This window comes from Equus przewalskii, chromosome 17 (genome assembly GCF_037783145.1).
Source record: "Equus przewalskii isolate Varuska chromosome 17, EquPr2, whole genome shotgun sequence".
NCBI lineage: Eukaryota > Metazoa > Chordata > Mammalia > Perissodactyla > Equidae > Equus > Equus przewalskii.
In genome coordinates, this window is record NC_091847.1 from 71,788,797 (window position 1) to 71,809,393 (window position 20,597).

The window sequence follows — 20,597 nt, forward strand, 5'->3', positions numbered from 1 at the left end:
TGCCAATCTTTTTTTTTTTCTTCTGCTGTTTCTCCCCAAATCCCCCCAGTTCATAGTTGTATATTTTGGTTGCGAGTCCTTCCAGTTGTGGCATGTGGGATGCTGCCCCAGCCTGGCCTGATGAGCGGTACCACGTCCATGCCCAGGATCCGAAACAGCGAAACCCTGGGCTGCCAAAGCAGAGCGTGTGAACTTAACCACTTGGCCACGGGGCCAGCCCCCACTTTGCTTTCCTAAAAATGGTAAACCAAGTTCTTTTCTTAAATAAATTCCTTTTTTTTCCCCTCCCCAAAGCCCCAGTACATGGTTGTATATGCTAGTTGTAAGTCATTCTATTTCTTCCATGTGAGCCACTGCTACAGTATGGCAACTGACAGACGAGTGGTACAGGTCCACACCTGGGAAGCAAACCCAGGCTGCTGAAGTGGTGAGCAGGCTGAACTTTAACCACTAGGCTGTCAGGGCTGGGTCACTAAATTCCTTTTTCCTCCAGTAGGTCAAAACCTTTATACAGAAAGAAGTCAACTCTGTCCTCTCCTCTCCATCCCAATCCTATATCACCTTCTTAGGGCAACACTCTCTGTAATGCCTGCAGAATAAAATGCAAGCCACAGAACAAAAAGAGAGAGTGAATCATAAAGTTGCCTCTTTAAATAACTTCTAGCTAAATCTTTGCAGTTCCAGAGTGAAGAGGCCTTTATTGCTTCAGCTGAACTTTATACACAAAACCCTAGATCATTCTAGCTGTTTTTCTCTACCTTTTCTAGTTCTTTCTGGATCAGAAAGGCACAAATACGAAAGGTAAAAAGTATGGTGAGGGAGTCTTTTTTGCTGAGCACATGTTGACATGCACACGCCCTACACAACTATTTGATACTAAAGGCTCAGCTGATTGACACATAGAATATTCAACTGAGCACACAGATCTGCAGAACCTCAAGCTTTCGTTTACATGGTATATACGATCTGAGCACACCTACAGAGTCTATGAAACTTCATCCTTCCTCCAAACGTATTCAAGAGAAAAGCAAATCACTAGAAGCATGTTTAAAAGTTGAATCTGATTTTATATAATTTTGCTTGAGTTAGAGTCATTATTCGTGACCCATAACCAATGTGAAATTATATCTACTTATTAAGTAAAGTGTTTCCATTCACTTGATAAGGCCAACTAGTCTTCTCTTCTTTAATTTTCAGGCCACTAGTCTTCTCTTCTTTAATTTAATCCAAGTTCTGACCATTAAATGCAAACAAGAAAGAACAAAACCATCTCTAAAGTAATCAAAATCACACACACACACACACACGCACATGCACGCACGCAAAATAACCCAGAGATAGAAGACTGTTTTCTTCTAGGGGCTGTATAAAATTCAAAGCATTGAAGGGCTTTTCTTTCACTGAAACATTTTATATTTATCAGCTCCTTTGATTAAAACTAGGGAATCAAATATTATTTAAGTATAGCAGTTACAAAAAAGACTTTAGTTCCCTGATATGCATGGTAGGCAGACTTCTAAGATGGCCCCCATATTCTCACGCCCTGGTGTAGCCCCCTGTATTATCCAGGCCCCTTGAGTGTGAGTTGAACTTGTATGAGGGGAAAATGATCATGTGCTTTATATGGCAAAAGGATTCTGTGGATGTAACTAAGGTTTACCTTGAGTTAATCAAAAAGGAAATATCTCAGTGGATCTGAGCTACTAACATGAGCCCTCTAAATCAGGGTCTAAGGGTCAGAAACAGAGGAAGTTTAAGAGATTCAAAATGTAAGAGGAATCCCGCTGGCCTTGAAGGTGCACCTGCCATTTTGTGGAGGGCTACGTACAGGGAATGGCACAGCGAGCTCAGAAGAGAACAGCCTCTGGTTGACAGCCACCAAGAAGACAGGAACCTCATTCCCTAACAACCTGAATGAGTCTCAGATAGGACAGTAGTCCTGGCTGATACCTTCATTTCAAAAGTGTGATTCTAAGCAGAGAACCCAGTTGGTCTGTGCCCAGACTTCTGACCTATAGAATTGTGAGTAAATAAATAGGTGTTGTTTTAAGCTGCTGAACGTTTAATTTGCTATGCAGCAATAAAAACTATGTATATTTTGGAAAGTGAGTGAAGATCAAGTGGGAATTGCAAAAAGGGAGAGAAACTAGTGGGAAAAGTCTATGCGGGTTTCATGTTGTATACTCCAGTGGCCTCCATATTGGGGTGATCACAAGATAATCCTCTAAGTATCCAAGGAAAATATTAAAGCTTCTAGTTGCGTATTTCTCATCTTTAAAAATTTACTTTTTGGGGGGCCAGCCTAGTGGCGTAGTGGTTAAGTTTGTGCACTCTGCTTTGGTGGCCTGGGGTTCGCCAGTATGGATCCTGGGCACGGATCTATGCACTGCTCATTGAACCATGCTGTGGCAGGAGTCCTACAAATAAATTAGAGGAAGATGGTACAGATAGATGTTAGCTCAGGGCCAATCTTCCTCAGCAAAAAGAGGAAGACTGGTGGCAGATGTTAGCTCAGGGCTAATCTTCCTCAAAACAAACAAACAAAAATAAATAAAATAAAAATTTACTTTTTAAATAATATACAGAATGTTAATATATGCAGATAGTCTATAATTGTTCATATATTTAGACATGCTGGTTAAAGTAGTTTAGAAAACACCGTTCTAATCAACCTGTAAGATACTCATCCCTCAAAAGATGATGGCCCACCCCATTTTACTCGTCTCATTCGTTCTCTCATCATTCTCATTTAATTTGGGAAACTGGGCACCCATGAGTATATATCATGTTAGCATAAAGAAGGTGGGAAGCATGGTCCCTAGGAAAAATATAAATGTATAGTTCCTTAAAACAGAATGTGAGCCATAAAGTGTCCACACAAATGCATGTGGGAAGCTAGAATTTATCTTGCTTCCAGTATTTACCTATGATGTATTCTGTTTATCATGTCGCATGCTTGCGCATCCAAATTTCTGAAACGCTACACATGCTGTAAAGAAACCATTTTTAAGCATTTCTTCCTGAGACGGTGTTGTGGAGAGTACGTGAACTGGTAAGCAATCTCTGCACTGCGTGTTCTTGTCCACCAAATTTATTGTTGAACATTCAGAACATCAGATTATGACAGATTAAAAAGAAAGCACCAAAAATTGCTACACATTAATACCTGAGCGGAGACTGAAGGCAAATATTCATCTATTAAACCCTACACCATAATGTTGAAACACAGATAAAAACATTCACAACACTCTACAGAGTACAATAAATAGCACTTTTTGTGAATTACAACCAGTTAAATGTAATAATGTTAATTATACCATACAAAAAATACACACAAAATTACACCTAAGTGTATTCAGTACACCATACATTGTACAAAGTACTGGACAAAATCATGCATGTTTAAATGGAAAGATCTGTAAGGTGACAGTCACTTTTCAGCATACACGATAGGCAAGTTCCTTTGCACTGTTAAGTATTATTACTATGCACTGCGTTTTCTCAATGAGAACAAAATGATCAATTTTCCAATAAATGATTACTGAGTCTACCTCAGCATAACAAATTGTTTGTTCTCTAGAAACTTTTAACTATAATATAAAAACTGATGCAGAAGACAGCCATGTATTTTATTACATACCCTTGCCCAAACTACTTCCATCTCAATTTGACCATACTTTAAGGAAAGACATGTTCTCTTTCAACATATTTTTAGAGAAACCTGTATTTTTGACTTTGGAGGGAGGTAGTGGAGATGAAATAGGAAGAAAGACAGGTGTTGAGTTTATGTCCAAAGTTGATATTGAAAAACATACAACAAATTCTGAGTATACAGAGATGTGGATGGCTTTTAGCAGAGACCATGAATGTCCTACGGATGAAATAATTTGTTTTAATAGAAATTATATCCATTATTTCAAATAAGCAGAGTAAAAATGCAAGTCTTTACATTAAAAAAAGCCCCCCAGAGTGGAGCCAGTTCTCTCTTGATACCTTAAAAATAATTAAGAAGGAAAAAGAAAAAAAGAAAAATGGAAAATAATATTTTAAAATATACTACATGAATCCGAGTTTAATTATGGAAAAATAATTATCGGGTAAACTAACTTTATTTGATATACAAATACAAGCCTTGATAATCTGAGGAAAAACAAGTATAGGTCTTAGGGAAGAATACGTGCTTTTGATAGATTATTCATTAAAAGACAAACAATTACATTCGAAGATTAATTTTTTCCATGTGCAAAAAGTTCAGAACAGAAGTGCCACCACCTGCTGTTAAAATAAATTTATTTTCAGAAATTTTAGCCAAACTTAATTTTCTATGTCTATAAGGTGTAAGACATTTTTAATTCGAATGAGAACCCTGGAAACTAAGGGAGGCCTCTAGAGCAATGGTTCTGCAAACACTAAGGGAAATACTGGTCAACTTTCATTTTAAACTTTTATTTCACCAACCTCAAAGTAAAGGTTTTGGGGCCAATTTGAGAAGACCACCCATAATAAAATATACAGTTATAAAATTGCAGGGCATTCCTTCATCATTTTAAGGCACAGTCTGTTTTATCCCAAACGACTATAAGTTCAAGGTCACAGTGATTATATGCATTCAATTTTGGTCTGGTTTCTCATGGGTACGCTGCTACATTTATAGTTAGTCCTATGTTTAAGAAACTGTAATACAATCACTTCAAAATAATATATTTAAGTCATTTTTATATTTTTTAAAATGTAAATACACAATACAATTTCCTAATTTATATACACTAAAAATTGGAGGTTTTTTCTCCTCCACAGTGGAGAAAGAGAAGGTTATTTCTACCAACTTTCTAACAAATACATATTTGATTACGTAGAAAGCACGGTTATGTTAAACACAGGTATCTCCTACTTCGCATAAAATTATTCAACACAAAGGACAAATTCATTCTAAGAAACAACGTTCAGTGAATTTTTAGGTCTTGTACATTTATATACCATCTTTGTCCTCATATCGTCCACTGTGCCCATCAGATAATTGGATAAACTGTCGCTAAATCAAGGCCAAACATTTTACTATTCGGCTTTCTCTGCTGCCTCTTTCCTTCAAGGCTACTTATGCAAACTGCATCACACTTCTGGGCAGAGAAACAGTTCACTGACCTTAAATGGTGGGGAAAACTACACTATGAGGGACTGAAATTCCCTTTGAGAATTTCTATGGTGGAGAAATTAAAGAATTTCAACCAGAAACACACAACAGTTTCTATCATATTTCTACTTTTCTCTCATGAGTACAACACCACAGCAATGTTAACACTTTAGCATTAACATCTTGATTGTTTTATAATATTTTCCTTTAAGATATGCATTTTAAAATGTTCACTTAACTGCACTATGTTAGGTTCTGGTGGATAATTTCCTCCTATGAAACATGTGACTTATGCAGACTGAATGAAAACACACAGGAAAAAAAGAAACTCCACAGTAAACTTTCTATTACATAAATGAGACATGTACCAAAAATGATCTGAGCAACAAAATTTCAATTTTTACAGCACAGAATGAATCTGAAGCAGGATTACTTCAAATGATTACTTCAATTAATTACTGAAAGATCATTATTGGGTAATTACCTTTTACTTAATAAAATCAGAGAATATTATTCCAGAAATCAGGCAAAATAGAATATAAGCCTATATATAAGCCTGCACTATAAGCCTTACATATTTGTAAAGAAAAATTAGGGTAGTGACTATAAGTTTTAATGATTTACATATTTAATATAAGTCCTAGATGAAAAATACTGAAAAGAGTATTTTTGCTTTAATCCCAATATGCTAAGAAAAGTTCATTGGCACAAATATCTGGAGGTATTTTACAGTTTCATTTAGCTTTGGTGGCAAAGTGTGTTTTGCTAACCATATGAATACAGTTATCTTTTCCAATGTAGAGTTTTATGCTAAAAAAACTCAAATGTGTTTTTTTCCTAAAAAAGGGATGTAAAAAGTCCAGTATGAAACATAACAGGTGCAACATGAAATACAAAATGTGCCTATCTTTTAGGCTTTTGAATAGTTAATAGTTCTATGCTTTGTCTATAAATCTTTTACTGGTAACATTACTACTATATAAATACTAAAACCCAAAATAACATTAAAAAAAATAGCATATGAACTTTACAAAAATGGCTATTTTAGACGTCCTAAACTAAGACTAGGATTCAAATATGCAAACAAATTTACACTAATTAATCAAAATACATCGACAGTTTTTCATAAGTCTTCAAAGTTACAATGTACAGAATAATTCTGACTCATATATATCAAGTCCTATACAAAGTCATCAGAAATTAACTGGTTACTTGGTATTTCAAAACATAGTCATTTTTTGCAGCACAACATGCCAAACACTTTTAGAAAGTACTGTATTTGATTTAAAAATTTTCAGCTATAGACAATGTAATCAAGATGTAGCTTAGAATATCATCGAACTTTTGAAAATTATGTTATCAATTCAGGTGTACTTTTACATTTATACTATTAATGAAATAATAGTCCAGTCTCACTACTTCTAAATTTTATTTCATTCTTAAAACTAAGTTAATATACAAAATTCAGTCATTTGTACTCATAATATAATGTATCCAAAAAAAAAGTGAATTCTTGAGCATTTACAGTACACATATCCGGATTTGGAGTACTGACCTGACTTTTCCCTCCTATCATCCTTATTAAAAGCAAAGAACACAAGCAGCCTCACAGACTTTCTGTTTCCTCAGCCTGTTAAAACCTACTGTGAAAGAATGCATGAGTAATATGTATAAATAAAAGTCCTTCACAGAACTTGAAATGTTGTCCTTTGTTCAAAAAGACTGGGATAAAGTTTCAGCTCCCAATCATCTTACTATTTTGTAAAACTATCTTATACATTTACCTTATGTGGCAAGGAAGTTTTCTGCCAGGGTCTAATTTTATAACACAAAGATATTTTTATTGCTTCCTTTACCCTGGGGAGTGTCATGCTCTCCAAATTGACTTTCCCCAAAAAACTTCACAAGATATCTTGTTTCCTCTGATATATATGTGCAGCTATATAAATCTAAAACACTGAGAAAACAAAAAGTGATGATGAAAAATAACCAACAAATGCCTAGTCATAGAAGGTCCCAACACATTTTTTTGATTTTTCTCAACTGATTTTAATAACAAGTTACTAAAATTGCAAATTCAGCACTGTAAAGTTTTGCATTAAACCTCACAATAAAGCAAGACATTATACTAATTTAGACTTAATGCCTAAGATGAAAATACAGGCCAACTGAATTATCTGGGATTCAGGAAGCAACAGCCCTAGTTTATCTCATAATCTTTGTTTTTCCCTCATTCTCACCAGAGCTTTCAAGAACTAAACTGAAAATTGAGCTTTCTCTCCTTTTACTTCCCTTGATCACCTTCTGGAACAGGTGCTAATGAGCAATGAGGTGAAATGAACAAAGTAGGCTATAAACGGAAAGTCTGAAGAGTTAAGAAAAGCACAGGAACTAGATAATGAACAAATCACGTAATCTGCACCATATAAGCATGTGTGTGGTGGAAACGCGCACCACCTGCATGAGTGACAGGATCATCAACAACAAACATTTGCTAGGCCTACTATAGTTCTTTCTTTTTCCTTACTGTATACTCCTGTAGACATCACACTGTAGTTCAATCAAGAAAAGGTATCCATTACATACATCTGAATTCATCTAACCAAAATAATAAAAAAAATTAATCAATACATGATCAATATACATTGAGAGATCCAAAATCAATGTTAACCAGGCACAAATGGCTTTTCTAGGACTGCTATTTTGAATATTTTCACTCTGGTGACAACCAAGAAAAGAGTTAGCAGAACCTGTTTAATTTCCGGGACAAAAAGGATCTAGAAAAATGAGTATTAATGATTTCTATCATAGTATCAGTTCCAAATTATAAGAGTCGTGACTCCAGAGCAGGGGGCTTCAGAAACACTGAAAGCACTCACTGTTTTTCTGCCCAGTCTACGCTTGATCCAGTTATCAACAACAGGGCCCAGGAGTAACTTCTATAAGCACAAAACTTACTCAAAACTCAACAAATTCTAAATAAAAATGTTGTAACAGTAGAGCTCAGAAGTCTGCTGAACTAGATAATCCTAACTACCAATAAACAATTTCATTTTTAGTAACATTGCTAATAAACCTGTGCTGTTTTAGCAGCTAATAATATAGGTTGTAAGCATGACAGAAACAATGTGCAATTTAAAGGCAAAAGGACTTTTCCTTTTCTCAAGTGACAGAAACATTAGTTTGGCTCATCTTCAGACAGAGCCTACCTTCTCATCTCTGGTGGTTATCTGGGTTTAAAGTGCATCAGGACTTGATGAAGACCCCGTCAAAATGTAAGTATACATACATGCCTTTATATATCTATATGCATATGATGGCTAAAGATCCAACCTAATGTTGCTTCTAAAATGTTTAATTAGAATCTGTTTTACAGTCCTAAAATGAAATATTTTGTTGGAATAAATAAGACTTTAGGACTTGATGTTAACTACACTCATGAAAATATAGAACTAGTGTGTCTAGTCTGCTGCTTTTAAAAGCTAATGTATTATTCACAAATGAGAAATTTAAGCTTGTTACATTTTATTCATGAGCAATACTGACTAAATAATGAGACTTTAGATCACATAAACACAATGATTATGGCTGTCAATAGAAGATCCGAATTAATGAATTTTCTAAAGTTCTTTCTGTATACAGACCTAAATTCAAATTCAGAAAGAGCTGAATGACACATTTAACCTGTAATTTGAAATACAACTATAATATCACGGAAAAAACAAAAGATACCACATGTACAAAAGTTGTTTATGAGTATATGCATAGCTAAACACAGGCAGACGCGTCCTTATTTAAATATATATGTGGTATGCCATGGGATAAGTCTATATTCTAATAAATTCTCTTTCCTTTTAGATACTGAACACACGATCATTTTGTATTTTATCCCTTTTGCTACGTCCCTCAAACAAACAAGAGCCTGGTATGTCTGCCATATCTAGTATGAGGTTACTACTTCCCTTTAATGTCTCAGTAAGTGAAAGCATGAATACTGAACAACAGGCAGGAAGTTGGGAAAGATGACAAGGAAATCAAACAAACTTAAACCCTCAGAGATGACAGCAAGAACGGCTTCAACTGATGCCAAAACAGCAAGGACCTAAGGAACGAGTGAGAAGAGAAGTGGGGGAACCCTCTACAGACAGTAACAGCTGAGAGGTTGTAAAGGAATCCAGATGCAGTGGCAGACAGAAGGAACCTGGTATTCTAGGACATCCTGGGCACTAACAAGGATACAAGTTTACAGGAGCAAATGCAGAATTACTGGGACTCAAGGACTTTGATTTGGAGGTTTGGGTATTCACAGCATCCACATCTAAAGGAAGGACTTCATGAGCCAGGTATGCCTCAGCCTGAGTTTATGCTAGTTTAAGGCAAAGCTGCCTAGCTCCATTACCTACTTGCTACTCTTTTGTAGCTAAAGCTGAGCTGAAATCTCAAATGACATAGAAACATTACTCTTATCTGCCAAACAGTAATCACCACGGCAAATTAAGATTCCACTTAGTGGCTAAGCCTCCAATTTATGTTTATATTTGTTCTATTTATTGTATAATTTTATACATCAAAGGTGGTATTGCACTTGATCATGTTATTTTCCACAACAGACAAAAACTGTGCATACCTAGAGTTTTTCCTGACCACCAGAATTTAGTTATTTTAACAATCCATCATGACCTGAGGCACTTTTGTAAGCCACGGGGGTCAATGAATTAAGTAAAATGATATAGACTGAACAACTGAACTGCTCAATGACAGTAGGTAAATATTTACGAGAATTTTCTTTAAATTTAACAATAAATCTCTTTAATAGTCTCCTGATATTCGCCAAGGACAAAATAAGATTTATATTTGAAAAGTAGTAAGAAAATTTCATTAAGTTTTGAATTTGAATTATGTTTCCGTCCATCAATCTTGTACTGTTACCAAGAAAACATGTCTGCTTAGAATTAAAGGTTATATTTTCATAGATGTAAGAAGAAAAAAGATCTGCTTTGTTCACTGAGGCTGCCAAAGACTCGTAGTGGCTATTTCATTTTTGAGAAACCAAACAGTTGTGAATTTCATCAATCTTTTAAGATGTATTTCAGAATAAGTATACTGTAGCAAATACAAAGTAACCCACTTTTCAGAACAATGTTTGATGAAATGAGCAGAATGCCTGAGGTGAAATTACAAGCAATGCTACATTTACTGAGCATTTAGGAGAAGATCCCTGGTATGGCCAATCGAGCAGACAAGCTGATATGCAGAGGTGTCCTCAGAGAGCGGCCACTGCATCCTTTTACTAAATTTTCCAAAATGACTTGTACACAGATGCCATACCACAAAACAAAACCATGCTTCAACTACTTTCCTCAAGCATTACAAAACTAATTTCCTATTTCCAATATTGTAAAAATAGACTTGTCTTCTCCAAAAGATCTTGCTGTCCACATTGATGGATCTGTGCGTTCCCTCTTATTACTGGCCCTAAAGGCATAAATCATCTTTATCATTCCTTAAATCCAATCTTACATAAAGTTGCATAACGCATGGAGTAAAAGAGGAATGAAGACAAAGCATGGAACCCTGTATAAATGGGCTGACCCAAAAGCAATCACACCAACAGCCAGAGGAAGTGGAAATTGTGACGTAGTCTTCAACAATTTACTGTAAAGAGACAGAAATATACATTACTACGTAATCTACATTGTGAGCAAAAATGGAATATGTCTTTTATGTCATTTTGAGAAAGTGTTATTAGATGAAATAATTTTTCATATAATGAATTTAATTGTCCATAATTTTGAAAAGGATCAATATAAGTCATGTTTTGCCTAGGAAGGAGAAAAAAATCTCTATTAAGTAAATAATCAGTTTTGCTTAGTCTTTCAAATTTTAACAACAGAAAAATACTAGTTGGACTTTTATTCAGCAATTCTAACTCTAGAAATTCATCTTAACAAAAAAAATCAATAATGTTTACTAAGACATAACTACACAGAAATACGCATTTTAACCCTGTTCATATAGCAAAAACACCTCAACCAAATAAAAAAGGAACCATTCTTGGGGCCGGCCCTGTGGCGCAGTGGTTAAGTACACACATTCTGCTTCGGTGGCCCGGGGTTTGCTGGTTCGGATCCCGGGTGCGGACATGGCACCACTTGGCAAGCCATGCTATGGCAGGCGTCCCATATATAAAGTAGAGGAAGACGGGTATGGCTGTTAGCTCATGGCCAGTCTTCCTCAGCAAAAAGAGGAGGATTGGCAGTAGTTAACTCAGGGCTAATCTTCCTCAAAAAAAAAAAAAAGAAAAGAAAAAAGAAAAAGGAAGCATTCTTAACTCCTAATAGGACCCTAAAGATAAGACATCGAATAGTTTTGAAAGAAACATTTTTAAAAGAAAAAGACTACCAGGAAAGAATACTACCTTTTTACTCTGAAAATAGAGAAACTGAGGGGTTAAGAAACTCACCTAAGGACACAGAGCCTTAAATTTAAACCCAGGTCTGCCTGATTCTGGAATATCTGCAAATATCTGCCAGAATCAACCAACAAGGCTCCCAGAGTAAAGAACCGGTCAATAAAAAGTCAAGTTTTATTATGAAGAATTTTAAACATATACTAAGTAGACTAATGTAGAATGAATCTCATGTCCCCACCACCCAGCTTCAAACATTAACAAGTCATGGCCAATCTTACTCCACCTATATTCCTCTCTACTTCTACTCCTCCTGTACTTTTTGGAAGCAAATCTTAGACATCATATCTTTTTTTGTTGTTGTTGTTAAAGATTTTTTTTTTCCTTTTTTCTCCCCAAAGCCTCCCAGTACATAGTTGTATATTCTTCGTTGTGCGTCCTTCTAGTTGTGGCACGTGGGACGCCGCCTCAGCGTGGTTTGATGAGCAGTGCCATGTCCGCGCCCAGCATTCGAACCAATGAAACACTGGGCCGCCTGCAGCGGAGTGCGCAAAATTAACCACTCGGCCACGGGGCCAGCCCCAGACATCATATCTTTTAAGGGTTAATGTTTTAAAGAAAAAATCATTCTTATATCCTAACACGTAAAACCCATAATTAAGAAAATAAGTATAATATACTTGCATATAAACCATATTTACTATTATGGCTTTACCTTTAGGAATAGTCAAAGTAATTAGAAATTAGGAGCACGTTTCAGACACAAAAGAAAGGGTGATAAAGGAACAGATGTGAGAAAAAGAAAGATTAAACTACTATACCTTGATTTTATTGAAACAGTGTAAGTATTTCCAAGAATTGCCATAGTTGGAATAAGGATAAATGCCAAAGGTTTACATGGATCAGGATTAAGTTTAAAGTAATACCTACAACAAAAAGAAAAAGTAAAACATAACTCAACAAAGCACACGATCATTTTAAATTATCAGAATCAATCATATAAATTTGAAAACATTCCAGGAACAATATGGATATAAGAGATCCCCAAACAGCTCATGAAATCTTTGATAAATAATCTTTGCTCTACACCATCTTTACACCCAAGGTTTTTTTTTATTGAGTTCATAATAGTTTACATCAATGTGAGATTTCAGTTGTACATTATTTCTTGACTGCCACCACATGAGTGCTCCCCTTCACCCCCGTGCCCCCCCAGCCCCTTTCCCCTTGTAACTACTGAACTGTTTTCTTTGTCCAAGTACTTGTTTATATTCCACATATAATACACTCAAGCTTTTATATGGAGAATTATGTTCAGAAACTACTAAAGGAAATGAAAATATCCAATATGGATGCACTTCTTTTTTATAATAGGCATATGCCTGAAAAGTCATATATAAATAATGCTTTTATAAAACAAATTATTTTAAATATATTAAGGCTGCTGTATTTAAAAAAGATGAAAAAAATGAAGGTTTAAAGTAATTGTCCCCCATCTTTTTAAAACCCAAATTCTCATCTCTTGCATTTACAGACTGTGGGACATCTACAGCCTTTCAGAATCAGAAATTTGTGCTCAAGTAATTTTCTACCTAAACCTGTGAACAAAAATCTGGATCTTGACTAAAATGAGGGACAAAGGAAGGATATTAACATCTGGTAACCTGTGATTTAACTTGTCAAGCTTATTTTGGCTCTGCTGACTTAAAAATTTCCAGTATTTAGATAATCTGAAAGTTTTATGTCATTTCTGAAAATTACATTGAGTAGAGGTTCACCTATTACTGGATAAGGTCGCTTATTATTATTACTTTTTTAGTAATTTGACAATAATTAAATATTCTAGAAACAATCGTGGAGGGCATTTTAGGCTCTCATTTAACCTAGGACACCTAGCAGACAGCAAAGCAAACAACAGTTTTCAGTAGTAAAATCGCGGATCATTTACTTTATTATGGGACAATTAGAAAAGTACAAACTTCCTTCGTTATTTCTAATATTTTTAAATGCAAGCATTTTCCTTCACCCCAAATTTAAGAAAACATAAAGTTGATCATGAACTGAAAAGTACATAAAGTACTAGGATTATGAATACCTTAAGCCAACAAAATAAAGCACATTTTCACATATTTCCAGACTCAAAGAAGGTTAAAGGTAAATGAACAAAATATAATTCCCTCTTTTTGGGGCAGATTTTGGGGAAGTTTATATTCTTATGGTAAGGGAGAAAATGTGAATGTATTGAAAATAAATTTCAGGTGATACATAGCGTCCTATTCTTGAGGAAGTTTTATTGATCATTAGGAATCTAGCAAGTATCTATGTAGAGATATGTATTGTTTGAACCACATAAATCACAATTACATAAATAAAACGCACCTAAGATTCTTTAACCAATAAATTAAAGACGGCATGCTGAGTAACACAACCCACGTGAGCAGGTTGATCACAGTACTGTGCATGCGGATGCTGTCCTCAGCGTCACCGGCAGATAAACGACGATGGTGCGCTGCAGAGTCTTTATGCTGACTGCACTTCTTTTCACTTCTTCTAGAGTGTTTGGGATTCTGTAAAGCAAGACAGTAAAAACATCAAAACACTAAGTAAAATTCAACTTTATTTTATTGAAAATCATACTCAATTACTCAACAGCTAAATAAATACAGATTCCCATTACCAAATTTAAATAAAATACTGAAATTACCTGTTTAAAAGTACTTTAAGGCAGTTACAACACTTTTATTCCTTTGACTTGCTATTTCCCCTGCTAAGAATATATCTTCTAAGTAATTACTCGAAATAAAATTTAAAAGATAATTTGTAACAATAAAAACAACATAAGTACTGACAAAGATCAAGTTAAACTTAGAAAATCTAAGCCTATTTTAATATTCATTAGGTTCACTATTCTTAAACTTACTTAAATTCATAATACCTTTTAAACACTATAAAATCCTAACCTTTTTTTAAAAAAACACACTTTCATATTTTCCCATGTTCTTTCATATTAAAGTGATGTAGAGTTTTGAAAATATAACTTACCACAGTCTGGCTATTTTTATAAGAAGTTAGGCTGGCTTGCAGATGAACAATCTAGGAGAAAGAAATGATTATTTAATTTTCCTTTTATTTTGAAAGAAAAAACCATTTTTATTAAAATTGAGAAGCACTGTAATCTTGAATTTAAAAAATCTGAACTAAAAATCCATTTAAACATTTAAAAACATTCTTTTAGAAAAGCTAAATAATGACTACCCATGCTTGCTATTCTGAACTAAAAAAAAGAAATAAAATAATACCAACTTCCAGAGTATGCTGGGGCCATGATATACTGCTATATCTTCTACATTCTGTGAGCCTTGGTTTGGATGAAGCCTTGCTCTAGCAACTTAAAGTGCCTTGTGAGTCAAAAATCTGATTATACTCAGTAAAGTAAAAAGAGTTTAACATGTTTTATATATTCTAAATCTTTGAAAACCTGAACTCAATTACATGCAGTGGTGAAATGTTTACAAGAACCTGAAGAAATCTGTAAGCTTAATTTATTAATTTTCCTTAAGTATTGAGAAAGTTTTGCTTATTGGGTCAGTTGTTTGAAATATCCAATTAAGAAAACCAAAAATATCTCATTTATAAATCGAAGTAGCTCAGCATAGTTTTTTCTGAGGGACATAAACTTCCTTTGAAAACTACAAGTAATCCATAATGTGTATGTATTAGTGTTAAATGTAGATGAAAATAAACCTTTGTTTAAAAAAGGGAAAATAATAGCTATCCACTCTGGTATCAACTGCGTCTACATAAGATTAACGTGGAGAGTGTGCCGTTGTAAACCGAGACCTCTCTGCACAGCTGTCGGCCGTCCTGGAAGTGTCTTCCACTTCCTCAGTAAAATTATCAGCCCAATTACTTTTACCATTGTCTTCTGATTCTTCAGCAACGTTTGTAACATTCTACGTTATATCAGCATGACTGACAGCTTGATCCCACTGATAAAACTTTTTGTTTTATCTATTACCCATGTGCAAAGGGAGGTGTGAATAAAAACTGCTCTAGTAAAACGTTTTATAAAAAGTTAACATTACTTGCAAGAGCATGAAGCAATGTGAAACATATCTTCTCCCCTCCCTTTGTTTTTTTTTTTAACAAAGAAACCTAACTCAGATTAATAATTTGAGTTCTACAGTTAACTATTTATCTTTTAAATAACTAAGACGTTAAAAAAAAAAACCTTTACATTTAAACCTGTTATGTAATGGAAGTTCACTGCAGAAGTAATTAAATTTTTTGTTAATAGCTTCTACAAGAAAGTTTACTCCCGCCTGCTATGAAGCCCAGCCATTTTGACTGTGCTGACTTGACATACCTTAAACACATAGTAAAGATAAGTAAGCAGTATGGCAAACGCTCCGCAAGTCGTCCAACTAACTATGATCAAAACAACTGTTAAAAAGGGCAAGTCTGCCGATATCATCTTGATATCTTTAGGAAGTTCAGAGGGCCTGGAATAATAAGAATAAAGCTTTTAAAAGTATATTAACAGTTATTCATACAGCCTCATATAAGAACCATACAATACTCTCAGCCTCTCCAGCATATTAATACGAAAGTATTATAAAGTAAACAGTAAGTTATTTTTTAATAAAGGCAATGGATGACACATATTTGCAAGTTCTGTAATACACTGCGATAGCCCCTCTTCCATTTAGATACACTATGGCTGATATTTGTACCAAGGAAGAAAAAATGTTGCTCAAGATAATCATTAACTATAGGCCCTGTGCCATACATTTCCACTCTTGAGAGGAGAGGGAACAGCTTCCTATTTCTTCCGGTCTCAGATCACTCAGGCATGTGACGGTGTTAGTGTCAGGCACACCTGAGAAGGGTGGAGGAAGCAGCACCACACCACAATCCTCTGTGACAGGAAATCACGTAAGAGGTCTGGTGAGGAGCAACGGCAACAGAAACCAGATCACTGGTTTACCAGCAACTTTAAACTGTGTCTTGGGGCCTATAATAAAACTCTAGGCTATGTTTCTGGAGCTCTTACATGTTTCCTCTAATCTGATCCTAAATATCGTGATTGGAGTCTCCTGCCCTCAGGTTTGACTGAAAGTCAGCACATAAAAGCACTGCCAGAGAAATACTTTGCCCTCGGAAAGATTTACAACAGTGAAACCTAAAAATACTTGTGTAGTTTGTCAAACTTTTTTGATTAACTCTTGAGCACTAAGGTCAAAATCAAATGTAGCACTTAACCTGCAATAAATAATTATTTTTGACAAAGACATAACTTTGAACACTAACCCATTTTTGCGAGTTATACATCTTTCCTTAGAAATTACAATTTAGTGAAAGCAAATTAATTTTAAAGTTCCCTATCAGAATATAATTTTTTCATATACTCATTCTTTACCTTTTCAAAGCTAGCCACAAGGAAGAAAGGAGTCTCACAGATGTGGACGAGAGGAGGCCACCCCAGTAGGCAGTACATGTTCCAAACAGAAAGAGAATCAAGGACACAAGAGGGAAGCACATACTCTGACTAGTTAAAACGATGGCATCCAATTCTGGTAACAACAATACATCCCATAATTCTTTAAACCATTTATACCTGTGGATAAAAGAAAACATACAGTAAAAGCAAAAAAAAAAAAAAAAAATCAACAACTGACATTCAAGGGTTTAATATTTGCAGTGTTTGACACCACACACTAGAGTCCCCAAAGGTCCATGATACAGTACTTAATTTATAATTATACTGAAAAAACAAACTTCAGTTCCTCGTCAGGAACCAGTCATATATCTTCCAAGGGGCTCTACTGATCTTCCAAGAGCTGGGACCTGAATCTCAGTGGAGCTTTACTGCTCTCTACTGATCTTTGTAACAAAATATGATCTTTTTTTCTAAGTTAGAAAGCCAATGGCTAGTTGTAATGACAGAAGAAATCTAAGTAATGGTGCTTAATCAAAAAACAAAATGTGAATACATTAAGAACGGAATGTTAAGTAGGGTAGAGAGACCTAAAATACACTCTGCATGGGAAGTAAGAAAAAGTGATCTGAGGCACTGTTTCATTAGTATCCTATAATGGTTTGTGTTCATGAATCTGGGGTACTCAAAGACCTTGGACCATATACATCCTCCTACAAATGTTAAAGGCCTGGTATATTTTACAGTCCAAGTTTAGATTGATACATATAAGTTCAATAATTACTTTTGAAATGGTTATACTATTGAAGTAAATGTCGATATCCTTATTAGGCCTTTACCTAAGAGGAAAATCCCATTTACTAAAACAAGTCAATTGCCATATTTGTATGAAAATTTATATTCCATTATGGAGCCAAACATAATGTTTTACATATAAAACAAAATCAAAATCATTATCACAGATAATAAAACTTACCCCAACAGAAACTTAATCATAATTACAAAAGGATCAACTTTGTATGGTTTGGCTTCTTTATCCAACATAGCAGCGTATTCTAAGCAATGACCTGGCGATTAAAAAAAAAATCATACGTAGTAGAGCATTCAAAGTAATGAAGTATGAAACATATTATATTCTGCACTGTCTCTAAGAGCAACGTATTTCATGTCAGAGAAAGCAAGCACCTTCAATACAATCACAGAGACTTTCTTCAAAAGATTAAAAATTACTAGAATTCAATAGTTCTTATATAAGAATACACATTCAATCAGTTATGAAACAAAAATGAATTCAGGAAGCCAAGGCCGGAGTTTCACCATCTGTATTTTCACAAAACTCCACAGTGAATTTTTTAACAACTTTACTGACATATAATTCTCATATCAAATAATTCATCCATTTAAAATGTATGCAATTCAGTGGTTTTTAGTATATTCAGAGTTGTGCATTAATCACCACAATCAGTCTTAGGACATTTTTATTACTCTCAAAAGAAACTCTGTTCCCCTTGGCTGTCACCTTCAACACCTCCCCATTCCTAGGCAACCACTAATCTACTTTCTATAACTACAGACTGGCCTCTTCTGAACAGTTCATAGAAATGGAATCAGATAATACGTGGCCCTTTGTAACTGGCTTCTTTTACTTAGCATGCTTCCAAGATTTCCCATGTTATAACACGTATCAGCACATTCTATTTATCCATGCAACAGCTGATGAACATTTTGGTTGTTTTCACTTTTTGGCTACTATGAATAGTGTTCCTATGAACATCTGTGTACAAGTTTAGTGCGGGTGTACATTTTCATTTCTCTGGGGCCTATAAGTGGAGTTGCTGAGTCACGTGGTAACTCTGCTTAACTGTCTGAGGAACTGCCAGATTGCTTTCCAAAGCAGCTGCACCATTTAACATCCCCACCAGCAGTGTACGAAGGTTTCAATTTGTCCACACCCTCATTAACACTTGCTACTATCTTTTTATTATAGCATTCTAGTAAGCATAATCCAGAGGTGATTTCTGATAAGCGTCCTTGGTTCAGAACTGCTTCTTTAATTGGCTTGAGACATAATCTCATACTTAAATCCTCTAGATTAACCAATGTCATATAACCCTGGGGTCTCTGTGGATTATCTAGATATGAATCCTGTATGTTTGAGAATCAATTATCAAGCCACTTGAACTAAGAAGAATGAGGTGTCTCTCTAAAAAATAATTTATATTCAAGCATGGTTGATGTCATATTGCCAGAATAATCTCTTAATTAAAAGGTTGGATCTGGGAAGATCACACTGAACGTTGCTCCCTTCGTCCTAGAATATAGGTTAAAATGAACACTAAAGGCAGATTTAAAATTGCAAAAAAATCATAGAAAGGGAAAGAGTAGCTGTGGAAGGATTTGGCAAGACGGAAATGGTGGCGGGGATTTCTGGACTGCTTTTATCTATTTTGGCCTGACTCTTTTCTTATCTTTTGCCTCCTTTGATTACTGTCCAAGTCAACAAGTGTGTGAGAGCCTTACACAGTTTAGGCTCCTGGGAAACTCTTCTACGTGCTATACTCTAGGGAGGGTTTTGTCCAGGGTACTACATATTCTACACTTGCCTCTCCAGACCCACTCTCCACTCTTTACTTTACTCCGAATTCTTGGAGGTTTTTGTGAATTGGCTTCCAGTTGGGTTCAGTGAATGAGAGGCACTGGCAGTTAGGAGGGTAGGAGGAAATAAAGTTGGCGTGTTTATTTCCCAGCCTTTTTCTCTGCTGAGCCGTAGGCTGACAGTGGTTGCAGCATTCCCGTATCCAAGGCTGCAGCTGCAGTAATGCTGCCCTCCCCACAGCTCCCTAGGTTTCCTCCCTCCCTTGCCCTGGTACCTAAGAGCATCAGATGGCTCTGTTGGTAACCTGGTGCTTTATCATTTCTTATTGGTTTCCCCTAACCCTACACACACCTTTGAAATAGTCCCTTCATTAAACTCTCTCAAATTATTCCATTCAGTCTGCCAGGACCTAACTGATACAGTTGGTACAGCCCAAAATTACATTACACTGGATGCCTAGTACGTGCTTAGCACTACGTTAGGCACCGGGAACAGAATGAACAAGATCTTCATCAATGAAACTTTACCTCTTAAGAGGCCTCAGAATAGAGGGAAGAAACTTCAAGCACAAGGGTATAAAATGGAGAAAACAGTAAGGAATTTCTTGAGAATCTCTTAAAACTTAGAGGCTCTCCAACCCCTCTAAACTTGAGAGAGAGAGTGTGAATTTTCAAGAAACTGATGTCTCTTTGTTAGCCACATGTGGGATAAAAAGTAGTGATGAAGCATTGAGGAAGGCAGAAGGGAGGGAATAGAAACACTCCTACCTGTTGAGAAAAGAGAGTATAACTGTCCTCCATAGGCAAGAAGGATACTAGATATGACATACGCTGGAAGAGCTCCACCATGAAATCGAACCACCTAGAAAACAGGCAAATGGATGGGAAACTTCTCAGCATTCGTGGTAATGAAATACATGCACTTTCACATGAAATAAAAAACATCATTCTTCACTTTATACCTTCCCTGAAATGGGCACAAAGATACCTCAAGTAATGGGTATCAAAACTCCAAGTGAAATAAA

At 35.4% G+C, this 20,597-nt stretch overlaps 1 protein-coding gene across 1 annotated transcript in view; it reads right to left on the bottom strand.

Moving 5' to 3' along the window:
* Window positions 1-3,075: 3,075 nt before the first annotated feature.
* PGAP1 (post-GPI attachment to proteins inositol deacylase 1) overlaps window positions 3,076-20,597 on the bottom strand; it is a 69,328-nt gene continuing 51,806 nt past the window's right edge. Inside the window, exons 20-27 of the mRNA XM_070581736.1 lie at window positions 20,341-20,434; window positions 17,954-18,044; window positions 16,960-17,157; window positions 15,907-16,042; window positions 14,583-14,633; window positions 13,920-14,107; window positions 12,362-12,466; window positions 3,076-10,786 (exon numbers count right to left, since the gene is read on the bottom strand). Coding sequence (XP_070437837.1) covers window positions 10,648-10,786; window positions 12,362-12,466; window positions 13,920-14,107; window positions 14,583-14,633; window positions 15,907-16,042; window positions 16,960-17,157; window positions 17,954-18,044; window positions 20,341-20,434 — 1,002 coding nt within the window. The 3' untranslated portion in view covers window positions 3,076-10,647. The remainder of the gene's footprint in view (window positions 10,787-12,361; window positions 12,467-13,919; window positions 14,108-14,582; window positions 14,634-15,906; window positions 16,043-16,959; window positions 17,158-17,953; window positions 18,045-20,340; window positions 20,435-20,597) is intronic.